At 39.4% G+C, this 13,583-nt stretch overlaps 2 protein-coding genes across 2 annotated transcripts; both read right to left on the bottom strand.

Moving 5' to 3' along the window:
- Positions 1-272: 272 nt before the first annotated feature.
- On the bottom strand, positions 273-1,238 carry LOC122115914 (olfactory receptor 52N4). The gene has a single exon (XM_042689523.1). The coding sequence runs from the start codon at positions 1,236-1,238 to the stop codon at positions 273-275; it is 966 nt and encodes a 321-aa protein (XP_042545457.1).
- Positions 1,239-9,996: 8,758 nt separating this feature from the next.
- Positions 9,997-10,956, bottom strand: LOC122116398 (olfactory receptor 56B1). The gene has a single exon (XM_042690080.1). It carries the CDS (start codon positions 10,954-10,956, stop codon positions 9,997-9,999), a length of 960 nt encoding a protein of 319 aa, XP_042546014.1.
- Positions 10,957-13,583: the final 2,627 nt, after the last annotated feature.

The following is a 13,583-nucleotide window of genomic DNA, read 5'->3' as shown; positions in this document are numbered from 1 at the left end:
GAAGTCTTAGGTGATAATTACTGTTTTGTTTATTGCTTTTAGTAATGATGAAAATATACAACATGTATTTCCAGGGGAGACTAACATCTGGCAACTAACTTGTAAACTGTAACCACTATCTAGGAATAGGACATAAATCGTGTATTTTCACTTTAATTTTCATTAGGTTTTATTAAGAAACATGGAGTGCTTAGTACACTAGCTCTTCACAGGAGGCAGAGGTAAGACATTCATAGCTATATTACTTTTTTCCCTTTCTCGAAAGTTATTATTCATATGCTGTGGGATTTGCCATCCTTAGAGCCTGAAAGGATCCTCATGACACATTCTCGTATTTGCTTGGTTTTCACTCCATAGACAACAGGGTTCATGGTGGGAGGTAGAAGCACATAGATATTGGCCATTATGATGTGGCAAGATGGAGGGATCGTGTGGCCTCCAAAGCGATGAGAAAAAAACGAAAAGAAAGCTGGGCTGTAGGAAAAAACGATGGCACAGATGTGGGCAGTGCAGGTGCTGAAGGCCTTCTGCCGGGCATCTGCTGAGGACAGGTTGACCACTGCCCGCAAGATCATTGTGTAGGAGATCGTGATGCACAGGATGTCAAAGCCTCCAATGAGGAGGGCCACCATCAAACCATAGATGGCATTGACCTTAATATTGCCACAGGATAATTTGGCTACAGACATATGATCACAGTAGGTATGAAGAATGATATTACCCCTGCAATAGGGCAGGCGCTTGGTGAGGAATGTGAAGGGTATAATGAGCAACACACCTCTCAGGAAGGTGACAAACCCAACCTTTGCAATGATAGGATTGGTGAGGATGGTAGAGTAGCGTAGAGGGTAGCAGATGGCCACATAGCGGTCCAGCGCCATCAGCATGAGCACCCCAGATTCCATCCCTGTGAAAGTGTGAACGAAGAACATCTGGACCAGGCATTCATTCAAACTAATTTCCTTCAGGTGAAACCAGAAGATGCAGAGGGCTTTGGGAATTGTGCTAGAGCACATGACAAGGTCAGTTAGAGAAAGCATAGCTAAGAAGTAGTACATGGGCCTGTGCAGGGAGTCCTCATAGCGGATGAGGTAGAGGAGCCCACAATTTCCTACCATAGCCACCACGTACATGGAGCAGAATGGGAAGGAAATCCAGATGTGCATGTCTTCCAGCCCTGGAATCCCATTCAGAATAAATGAAGCTGGAGGCAGATCTGTTTTATTCTGTATTAACATGCTCAGACTAGAATGGCCACGAAATGGTTTCAAGTTCATATGCGTTTTCCTAAAGGAAGCATGATGAAGCTACTATGGCCATGCAATAAAGGGCTTGTAATTAATGTGAGTTTCCTAAAAATAAAAGACAAGAGAAAATATAAATTACAGTTATTGTCACGAATCACTCCCACTTTTTTTTTTCTGGTCCTGGGGCTTGAACTCAGGGCCTGGTCACTGGCCCTGAGATTCTTTTGCTCAAGAGTAGCACTCTACCGCTTGAGCCACAGAGCCACTTCCAGCGTTTCTGGGTTTTTTTATTGGTGATTAGAGTCTTATGGACTTTTCTGCCTAAACTGACTTTGAACCACAATGTTCAGACCTCAATGTCCTGAGTAGCTAAGATTACAGGCGTGAGTCACCAGCACTCCGCTAACTCCCACTTTTTAAAAACCTGACCATTACAATTGAGTAAATACAAGCATAATGTAGATGAGGCTTCTTTATATATGAACAGTAAAACAATGCTTCTCTTTATTATTTCTTGTGATTCTGGCAGTTACTAAATATAACTTTATGGCATAGAATATGCTTCATCAATATTATTCTCATAAATTTCATGTTTCATGTTTTTAGCTTTTGGTAATACTTTTGTCAGAGCCAGGCTATCCCTTGTGATAAATGGATACACTAGCACTTAAACTGTGCACCCAGGGTTCTCTTTTCTTTTCTTTTGAGATAATGTCTTGCTATCTATTTAGTCTGGACTGACCATTGCAATCTTCCTGCCTCTGTCTCCTAGGGAGCTAAAATTGCAAGCGGATGCTAGCAAGCATGGGAATTTCTGTATTTTATATTGAAACAAAAAAGTACATTCAAAGTATTTTAACTTGTAATAATCTCTGATGACTAATTCATACCTTAGAGTCTTAGAAAGCTAACTGGAAATGTTGAGTGATGAATAAATCGTGACCAGGATAGAGTTTGTTTAGGGTTCACAGATTTTTCCCTACCCCTCCCAGGGATCTTCACTTTTTCCAGAAAGAAATCATTGTTCTGGAGCACTGTGTGACTCTTTGATTTTCTGTTTTCTTGGAATTGTGTGGTAAAAATGTCATTAACTCTGTGATTTCTAGGATGACTGACATTTAGCTTTGGTCACACCTGACACATATCCACTAACAGTATTTGTTGAACTTTCTTCTCTCACTCATCCTAAGTGGTTAGCTGTCATTGTTCAGGCTGTGGAATGGTTAAAGGCATCGAGTTATTCTTTATTCAGATACTCTGCCACCATTCTTGCTTTGCCTTTACCTGGCTTCCTTGGACACAGCAGACATGGTATTGAAAATATCAGCTGTTTTTTAATCTATATATTCATAACAGTGCTCTTCAAAAACAACCTTCCTGGGTCATTACAAAATTCTAACTCAATTTTTTGGGACCTATGAGAAAAAGTTTCATGGGGAGATAGACTATTTCTCTTAGAATAGGACCAGGGTTATAGCTTGCTGAACTTAAACAACTGAGGCAAATCTCTTCCTGAGGCTATTTTATTAACTATTCACATCAGAGTGGTACCTTAGGTCAGGGTGTTTGTAGGCCTACCTAGCCCTATATCCAGCCTCAACCACTAAAAATGTTTTAAGCTTCACCACTTGGGAAGAATTAACTTTCTTGGTAGCATGAAGACTGCAAATGAGGTTACTATTATTGTAGGTAAAGTGTAAATATATTTAAATTTAAATGTTTAAATTATTTACATTTTTAGCAGAAATTTAAAATAAAAAATTTATTTAACAAAATTAATTTAACAAAAGAAAAAGTAAACATGAAATTTAAATGCAAAATAAACACATGAAATAAAAATTTAAATAAAATTATGCAAACAAATATATGTCAATAATTACATTGAAGGAATCCATCTTTTCTTGCATTTTTAACATTAGAGTGGTATATAATTCTTACAATATTCCAGGATCTCATAGATTTTCAAAATTTAATTTGGAGGCACATTTTCTTTTCTATATATATTGATGTTATGTAACTTCTCTGTCAAAGTTAAATGGAAAGAAAATAAATACTTCGGATGGATAGTCAGATTAATGAATGAATGCATTAATTTTATTTTTAGATATTGTTAACATATATGATAATACTCTTACTTGTAAAGCAAAAATGGAAACACAAGAAAGCAAAATTAATTCATAAATTACCAGGAAAACATAAATTTTTCAAAACTTATCTTTAATTGCATGAAACAAGAGAAAATCCAAAAAAATAAGAAAAAATGTATTAGCCAGATCATATATGTTGACTTTAGAAATAAACTATTTGGGGGCTGGGAAGATGGCTCAGTGGTAGAGTGCTTGACTTGCATGCATGAGGCCCTGGGTTTGATTCCTCAGCACCACATAAGAAAAAAAAGCTGGAAGTGGTGCTGTGGCTCAAGTGGTAGAGCTGAAGAGCTGAGGGACAGTGCCCAGGCCCAGAGTTCTGGCCCCATCACTGGCAAAAAAAGAAAGAAAGAAAGAAAGAAAGAAAGAAAGAAAGAAAGAAAGAAAGAAAGAAAGAAAGAAAGAAAGAAAGAAAGAAAGAAAGAGAGAGAGAAAGAAAGAAAGAGAGAAAGAAAGAGAGAGAAAGAGAGAGAGAAAGAAAGAGAGAGAGAGAGAAAGAAAGAGAGAAAGAAAGAAAGAAAGAGAGAGAGAAAGAAAGAAAGAAAGAACGAAAGAAAGAAAGAAGGGAAAGAAAGGAAGGAAGAAAGAAAGAAACTATTTGAACAACACTACATATTGAACATAATCCAGTGATTAAAAAAAAACAATTAATCTCACTGCAATTAAAAATGGAGAATAAGAAAGGAAATCACCTTCCAAGTAGGCAGAAAGTTTTTGAGTGAAAAGAACACATAGCAACATATCAAGCATGGCACAAATTAGGGAAATAATATTAATTCCTCTCACTACAGAAATAACAGGAAGACTATGCTATATCAAGATTACTTTTGAGAAACAATTTTATAAAAACTTACTATAACATTTTAAGCCAATGTACCTAATTATTTTCCCTCTATATTTGGTGAGTTTTCTTCACAACAATATCAGAAAACTGAAATAATTTTGTTCCTTCCCTTGTTAATGCACGGAAGATTTTGCAATAACACAATGGCATCAATCCCCAAAGTTTCTTTTTGTCAGATTGGGAAATAAATATTTCATTTTATATATATTGTTGTATATATATATATTTTTTTTAGATTACTTTCACAAATATTTTAAAGAGAAACAATACATGTGTGTGCCTACATATGCATGTATATATTTGTGTATGTTAATATAAATTTCCATAATTGATTTTTAGAAAATATAATGAAGAACAAAATTCATTTATTATAAACAGTCTAGACACACTAAATTGTCACAGTTGATAAGAAAGATCTAACAATATTCATTTTTCCTTAATAAAACTGAATAATCAATCTTAAATCCATATAGTCCTACAATCAAAGTGTACTAGAAAATCAAGAAAGATTTAGCTATGCATAAGTCAAAAATAGAACATGTATTTCTGAGAAAACCTGTGCTGTACTCTTTTTTTTCTTTTTCTTTTTCTTTTTTTTTGTCAGTCGTGGGGCCTGAACTTGGCCTGGGCGCTGTCCCTCAGCAGTTCAGCTCAAGGCTAGTGCTCTACCACTTAAGCCACAGTGCCACTACTGGTTTTTTTGTTTTGTTTTGTTTTTTCTGCTTATGTGATGCTGAGGAATCAAATCCAGGGCCTCATGCATTCGTGGCAAGCACTCAAACACTGAGCCACTTTCCTAGCCCCACCTGTGCTGTATTCTAAAGAAGAGCTTTCTGCCAGGCGCAGGTGGCTCACTCCTGTAATCCTAGCTACTCAGGAGGCTGAGATCTGAGGACCGCAGTTCAAAGCCAGCCCGGGTAGGAAAATCCGTGAAACTGTTATCGCTAATAAACCATTAGAAAACCGGAAGTGGTGCTATGACTCAAGCTGTAGAGCACTCGCCTTGAGCTGAAGAGTGCAGGGACAGCGCCCAAGCCCAGAGTTCAAGCCCCATGATTGGCCAAAAAAAAAAAAAGAGCTTTCCACAATTTAAGATAAAAATCCTACTTTAGATTCCTTGTGATTCTAGTAGGTACCATTGTAATCACTAAAACTGGTTTAAATTTTATACAACAGTTTTAGATCTGATGTTTAGTACATGCACAAATCTGTCAGTAAGAGAGCCACACTGATACCAAAATAATACAATATTTAACACAAAACAAATTAGATATTTTCCTACCAAAATCAATTTCAAATTATTTCAATACTTTATGATGCATTTCTTCTTGGAAGGAAATTAACTCATATGATTCAGTGGGGATGAACAGATGTGTTTTAAAAAAAAAAAGTAACATTAATGCAGAAATGTCATTGCTTATAAAGTATAACTCAGATATCAACTGGCATCTACTCTTCCTTGTCAATATCATAAATAGCAAGTTTGCTTTTCTCACTAATCATCTTTAAGAACTATTTTCTCGGGGCTGGGAAGGTGGCTCAGTTGTAGAGCGCTTGCCTTGCATGCATGAGGCCCTGAGTTCGATTCCCCAGCACCACATAAGCAAAAAGAAAAAAGCCGGAAGTGGCGCTGTGGCTCAAGTGGTAGAGCACTAGCCTTGAGCTGAAGAGCTGAGGGACAGCACCCAGACCCAGAGTTCAGGCCCCACGATCGGACCCAAAAAAAAAAAAAAAAAAGAACTATTTTCTGCTCTTCACATGGAAATGGAGGTTTCCAATGAAGTGTTACTATCAAAGTGGGTGAAACACACCCACAATTATAAACAACTGTATGTAGTTTTCTCTTTCTTCCTTTGTTTCCCCCAACCCCTCTGGCTTACCCAGTTGTCACTATTTTTTATTTTGGTACCCTTTGTCTTGTATATAAGTTTATCTGATTTGGAATGGGAAGGGGAATCTCAGAAATGGTGAGACAAAGAACAAAAGGTGAACCAATGCAACAGTGAATCTCACAAGACACTATGTTGGAAATGAACCTTACAACTTGGGAGGGGGGAGTCAGGGGAAGGAGAGAGGGAGAAAACGAGGGAGGGAATAACAATGTTCAACAAGAAATGGACTCATTACCTTACTCATGTAACTGTAACCTCTCTGTACATCACCTTAACAATGAAAAAAACAAAAAGAAGAACTGTCCTCTTTGAGAGTCCAGGGAAGGACCAGTAGTAAGAGACAATAGTGTTCTGATGAATGAGAGAGTGTTCTAAGGTTAATTTTCTACTTAGTGTTGTCACACTTGATTATATCTTTTTGGTTTGGGGAATAATAAGTTCATAATTTTCATGAAGCATCAAATTAAATCATAGCCTGAAATTTTGTCTTAAAAATATTTTGCAAGGAATCCCAGTTTTTCAGAACATTTCTGCTTTCAAGCCTGCTGAATGGATTCAAACCTTTATTTCTGAGAATAACTAAGTCACAGGTAATCACAAAGCATTCTCCACTAGCTCTTACTGCCTTAGAAAAGGCCATGCCTCTAGCCCTCTGCACCTTTGTATTCCCATGAATACCTGGTTTCTTGGAAGAGAAATACAAAGATGCAAGTGATCTTGTCCAGGTGTTCAAATCTGCTTCCTGAAAAATCTCACCATCTTACTACGTATGCACAGGCATGCCCATCAACTCTTAAAGACCATTATAACTGTTACTGAGCTGAGCTTTTAAAGGATAGGCTGAGCTTTATGTCCCAAGGGAACGTTTCAGAAGATGGGAAAAGCAGGTGCTGTTGTGAAGATGAACACCATGGGAAGAGAGAGGACATGAGGCATACATAATGCTGTCAGCATGTAAGTGTTCACCTTTCCCTGAGTGTTTGCATGCCAATGCATGTGGGGATTAGACAGAACAATACAACTTTAATAAAAATTCATGATCTTGACAATTATTGCAGAATGGTGTCTCTTTCTGTGCAGGTTCTGGTGGCATGCATGTTGAATGCACTTAAATACAGTATTTCCACACTTACAAATACACTCCTACTTTTTCTTCTGTAGTCACTCCACCTGTTGATATTTAAATTACACTACTGAATCCTTATTGCTCACTGAGTCAGACTAGGAAATACATGAAAAGCATCAGATAACATGAACTCTGATTCTGATGCTACTCTCAAGTGAGATTACTGAAGAATTTTATCCCAGTGTAGAAATTCACTCATAGTTCAGACTTATGCATATATGGCTGCTTATGACTATAATAATCCTAGCTACCCACAGGGATGAGATCAAACAGTAGCTGTTCAAGTCTATCCAGGACAGACAAAACTTTGAGGATCTTTTGTCCAATTAACCCACCAAATACCAGATGTAGAGGTGTGGCTCTAGTGGTAAGCCCCCAGCCATGAGAGGAAAAGTTGAGTAAGAGAACAAGGCCCTGATTTCAAGCTCCAGTACCAGCATAAACACAAAAAATGTATGAATTATCAGGTGCAAATTCTTGTGACAAGAATGGTATGAGTGCAGTATTGAAGCCGTTGTTAAGCTGAGCTATGATCCTCCTGCCCTTAATCATATCTACTCACAAGACAGGGATCAGGAGTTAGAGGCTAGCCAGGACAAAACTTTCATAAAAACCCAGTTTTACTTCAGCGCACATGGCTTACATCTGTAACCTCAGCTACTCAGGTGGCTGAGATCTGAGACTCATGGTTGAAACTCAGCCTAGGCTAGAAAATTACCATGAGACTTTTATCTCTAATCAACCACCAAAAAGCCAGACGTTGAGCTGTGGCATATGTGAGTAGAAAAGCTCAGGGACACATGGTTTCCCTTATTTGCAATAACTAGTATATGTCTAGGACAACCAGAAAAGCTCAAAAGCTATGTATATATGACCATATAAGATGATGCTAAGTGACATGAACCCCAAGATAGAAACACAAGTGGTTCTACCTTTCTTGCTGTTGTTTTAATGTATTTACAATGTACCCTGTGATTTTTTTTGTTTCTTTTGTATGTTCTTCCCTCCTGGTATAACCCCTGTTTTCACTGTATTTGATTCTGGTGTCCTGAATCTTTTTTTTTTTTTTTTTTTTTTTTTGGTGTCCTGAATCTTGTACATACGTTTTTCTAATTTGGGGAGGGGAAGGGAAATAACAAAATGCTGAAATAAGGATATAGGATGACCTGTTGTAACAACGAGATGTACAAGACTATGTTGAAAACTAACTTTACAACTTTACAATGAACTTTACAGTGGGAGGGGGCAGGGAAGGGTTGAGGAGGTGAGGAGGAGGAAAGGGATGGTAAGGGAAAAACAAGGGAGGAGGTAACAACACTCCATAGGAAATGTACTCATTACCTTACTCATGTAACTGTAACCCCCTGTACAGTATTTTTACAATAAAAAATACATACCAAAAGAAAAAGAAAAAAAGAAGAACTCAGGGATGGTACATAGGCTCTTGCCTGAAGGGACAGGAAAGATAGTATCACTAAATAGATTTATATAAACACTGCAGCTGAAGCAGTGGAGCTACCTGGAAAGACAGAAATATATCCAGTCAAAAACCTGATGTCAAAGAAGGTTGGAAATGGAAGAATAAATAGCCAAATTCTCTCTGATGTTTAGATAGATAGATAGATAGATAGATAGATAGATAGATAGATAGATAGATAGATAGATAGATAGATAGAAAGACAGATAGAAAGACAGATAGACAGAGAGATAGATTTGGGGTTCCGCATGTTAAAGCTAGGCCATCTCCTCATGCATTGAAACTTCAAAATGGAGGGCTGGGAAGGTGGCTCAGTGGCAGAGCGCTTGCCTTGCATGCATGAGGCCCTGGGTTCGATTCCTCAGCACCACATAAGCAGAAAAAGCTGGAAGTAGCGCTTTGGCTCAAGTGGTAGAGCTCTAGCCTTGAGCTAAAGAGCTGAGGGACAGTGCCCAGGCCCAGAGTTGAGGCCCCATGACCGATAAAAAAAACAAAAACAAAAAAAAAAACTTCAAAATGGGACTAGGAATGTGGCTTAGTGGTAGTGTGCTTGCCTAGTGCGCACAAAGCCCTGGGTTTGATTCCTCAGTACACATACACAAAAAAAGCCAGAAGTAGTGCTGTGACTCAAGTGGTAGAGTGCTAGCCTTGAGCAAAAAAAGCTCAGGGACAGTGACTAGGTCCTGAGTTCAAACCCCAGGACTGGGGGGGGGGGGGGGGGAGAACTTCATTATATTTGGATTGGCTTTGCTATCTAAAGCATTTAGTATTCCCGTCCCTGCAGCACGTGTTAATGGAGTCATTCACCATTATTACTCAGCTAAACTGATTTGCTCCTAAGGTACTGGTCACAATGTACAAGCCTAACCTGCAATTCATGTTCCACTCACTTATTTCTTACATTAAATATATATGTATATATATGTGTGTGTATTATATATATATGTCAGTATGTTTCTGTATGTTTGTGAGTATGTTTTAATTTCAGCAAATGGATATAAATAATGTATTCAGCTTTTTACCCATGTTATTGATTTAATAAGTTAACCTTGCATATATTTATAATTTTTGCCTTATCCAAGTTTGGAACTTTTGTGAAATTTTTTCCTCTCTTTTTTTCTTTTGGATGCTTTCATGATTGATTATTTAAAAATAGGAAAGGGAAATCCCAAAAGCTTTGACTTCCTCCTCCATTCTCCTTAGAAATCATGGTTAACTTGGAAGAAGCTGAAGTTCACAAGCATCATGATGGTTTCTAGTGTGTCATTTCCTTTGTGAGCCCCAACGTAACACCTTTCTGAAGCCTTCCCGAAGTTCTTTGGTTCTAAGTGCATACACCATAGGGTTGAGGGAAGGAGGGATGATGTTGTGTAGCACATTGAGTAGGACTGGAATCAAAGTAGCCTTGGTCTCTGCCAGGTGAGTCACTGAAATCACTACCACAACAGTGTAGAAGAAGAGGATGAGGATGAGGTGGGAGCTACAAGTGCTCAGAGCCTTGGCTACAGCTTCAGCTGAGTTGAGTCTAAGTACAGAACGCAAAATCAAGGCATAAGACAGCATAATAAGACTGAGGTCACTACCCATTCCAACCCATGCCAGGACCAACTGGCAAATGCTATTTGGCCTTCTGTCATCACACGCCAAGCTGGTGACGCCAAGGTTAGAGCATAGGCAGTGGTCAATTTCATTCTGGGAACAATAATTACGCTGAGATGCAAGTACAGGCACTGGAATGACCAACAAGCCATTTCTAAGCACCATAAACAGGGTGGCTTTGAAGATGAAGGAATTGGTGACAATTGATGAATAACGGAGAGGGTGACAGATAGCTACGTATCTATCAAAGGCCATACAAAGGAAGATCCCAGACTCCATACCAACAAAGCAGTGGATGGCATAAATCTGAGCAAAGCACTCAGGAAGACTGATGTTTTTCGCATCAAACCAGAAGATGGCCAGGATCTTGGGCATGATGGTGGTGGCCAGTCCCATGTCCACCACAGAGAGGATGCCCAGGAAAAGGTACATGGGCTGCTTCAGAGATGGGTCCTGAGAGATGGTGATGAGGATGAGAAGGTTTGCAGCTATTGCCGAAAGGTAGAGCAGAGCCAGAGGCAGGGACAGCCAGTGCTGCCAGCTGTGAATGCCTGGGAATCCCAGTAGGATGAACTCAGACACTTGGAATTTGGAGCTATTGGAGCCTTTGAGTGATGAAGACATATTTCTCTAAGAGGCATAAAAGAAAAGAAAAGATAAACCACAACATGTTTCTCAATGTTTCTTTCTCTGAGCATAAACATAATTAAACATTTTTTAAACTGTCTTCGTAAAGCATAGTTTTGTGCTGTAACAAGATTTAGTTATAAGGAACTTTGTGGGCCCTTTCTTAATAATAACTTGCAACAAACGATAGAACTATTTATATCTTCATTGAAGAAAGGAAACTTAAAAGCCACACATTTCTGAGTTGGCATAGCTCAGTGGTAAAATACTTACCTACCATGTGTGAGGCCCTGGAATTGATCTCCGAGCCACACAACACACACATATTACCACCACCACCACCACCACCACCACCACCACCACCACTATTGCCTGCCACGCCGACTCCAGTGGAGTCTGCTTAGCATGGGAAACCATCTATCAGACCTAAAAAGGGGCTTCAGAGACCTATCTCTGAGTTTTGGGACTTCACCGAAGTCTACCTCAGAGAATGGGGCTTTACAGAAACCTGTCTCCAAGTTTTGGGACTTCACCGAAGTCTACCTCGGAGAATAGGGCTTCTAAGAGGCCCACTCCTGGAAAGGCTGGCAATCCCCTGGGAAAGATGTCTTTCTGCCTTTCTTTTCCTCATAAGAGTGCCTATTAATCTTTTACTGTTTCTACTGCTCTTTGTACTTACTCATTGTCAACGTTCCCTTATTCAAAGCTCTTTCTTAAGAGTGCTGACGACTCCAATATCTGATGAGTGTCTTAAAAATATGGCTAACTCACCAGAGTTAAGTGCTACCCTGAAACCCCTCTTATGGAGGCTAGTAGACAAGTTATAAGTAAATATAAAAGTATTGGGGGTTTCACGAAGTCACTTCAGCAGAAGGAATTGTTTGTAAGGGACTTACAAGAAGCTGTAGGCTCAGCTAGAACAGAAAGAATGTATGGCAATTGCTGAGATAATTATTTAGGAGAAAGAATCTCCTGCTATTTACTAAGAGACTTGCTAGATCCAGGTCTCCTTGAGGTTTACTATTAAAGAAAAAACAGGAAAGATCTTATGGGAAAGTTAAGGCCTCTATAAAGATAGGTAATGGTTAATTGGTGACAAACATCGTAATCGTTGTATTTCTTAGAGATAAGCCGAAACAAGTACCTCTCAGGTGATCAGCTGATGACCACCCAATAATGAAGCCCTGCAGCAAGATTGTGTAACCTTTTGCCCTCTCTCATGAAGACTTCTGTTATAAAAGTTTGTTATCCTCTGCATTAAATTGCACTCAGCACTCAGCATCCACTCCTCTTGTGTGTGAGTTGTCTGTTTGCCATCTCCCTATCCTATTCCAGGTTCTTACCCTAGGAGTCCTCCGTCGTCCCAACAGAACCCGGTCCGTGGCAGGTGGCCCCCAACGTGGGGCTCGAAGCGGGGCACGAAGCAGTCTCTTCAGTCAAGGAACCTTGGGAGGTAAGCATCTCTCTCTTTTCTTTTCACCTGGAATAGTAGTCAGAAACTCGTTGGTGTGCTGCAGACCCCTCAGTTGCAGCTGGGAAAGATAACAAGTAAATCATGGGGAGTTCATCTTCTAAGAATAAGAATAGGTTTGTCTCTATCTTAAAACATATGCTAAAAGCACGAGGTATTAAAATCTCCACAGCAACAGTGAAAAAAATTTATAATTTTGTGTTACAAACTAATCCTTGGTTCCCGGAGGAAGGAAGCCTTTCTCTACAGGATTGGCAAAAGGTAGGACAAGGGATAAAAGAGTTCTACCAAGCTCATGGCTCAGCAGCAGTTCCTATGACAGCCTATTCACTATGGGCTCAGATAAGAGATCTTATGGAGGAAAAGACTGAGCTAAAATGCTTAGCCGAGGAAGCAGGTCCTGCAGTCAAAGAAACCTCTGAGTTAAAGAGTTCCAATCAGTGCCCAAACTATGGCACAATGATGGAAGCTACAAATTTAGATAATAAGGAAAAACCATGTATAGATTTGGATAGAGACGGGGACAGTAATACTGAAAAAGTGAAAATGCCCGCACTTCCGTCCACAGGCTTTCGAGCAGCTATGTTAGAGGCAAAAAAGCTCGGTGATACTACTTTCACTTTCCCTGTTATTGACCTAGACCATGGCGCGCCTCAGTGGGAGCCATTATCCTTAAAAGTGCTAAAAGAATTACAAACAGCAGTAAAAACTATGGGTCCTTCTGCCCCTTTTACTTTAACAATCCTTGACTCCATGGCAACTGATTGGCTAACTCCTTATGATTGGTATCAAACTGCAAAGTCGGTGCTAACCCCGGGGCAATACGTATTGTGGAGAACAGAATATGAGGACCTTGTTAAAGGAGAAGTGCAACGGCGATTATTCACTGCTTCAGGCCCTAAGCCTACAGTCTCCATGTTAACTGGTCAGGAGGATTATGCAGACATTAGAAAACAACTTCTCAAAGGAGATTTTAGAAACCATCACTAAGCTTGCTGTTATGGCCTGGAAAAAGTTACCATCAGGGGAAGGAAAGACCACTGTTCTATCAGGAATTAAGCAACGGCCTGAGGAGCCATATGAGGAATTCATAGCTAGGTTGGAGGAAGCTATTACAAGAATGTTCCCTCCTTCTGAGGGATCACAAATCATT

Source organism: Dipodomys spectabilis, unplaced genomic scaffold (genome assembly GCF_019054845.1).
Source record: "Dipodomys spectabilis isolate Male_0828 unplaced genomic scaffold, ASM1905484v1 ptg000003l, whole genome shotgun sequence".
Classification (NCBI taxonomy): domain Eukaryota; kingdom Metazoa; phylum Chordata; class Mammalia; order Rodentia; family Heteromyidae; genus Dipodomys; species Dipodomys spectabilis.
The sequence above is the reverse complement of the archived record's forward strand: the minus strand, read 5'-3'. Positions and strand labels throughout refer to the sequence as shown.

What these genes read in the sequence shown, in the direction of transcription:
- LOC122115914 (XM_042689523.1), bottom strand. Translation starts at nt 1,238, where the DNA reads ATGTTAATACAGAATAAAACAGATCTGCCTCCAGCTTCATTTATTCTG.
- LOC122116398 (XM_042690080.1), bottom strand. Translation starts at nt 10,956, where the DNA reads ATGTCTTCATCACTCAAAGGCTCCAATAGCTCCAAATTCCAAGTGTCT.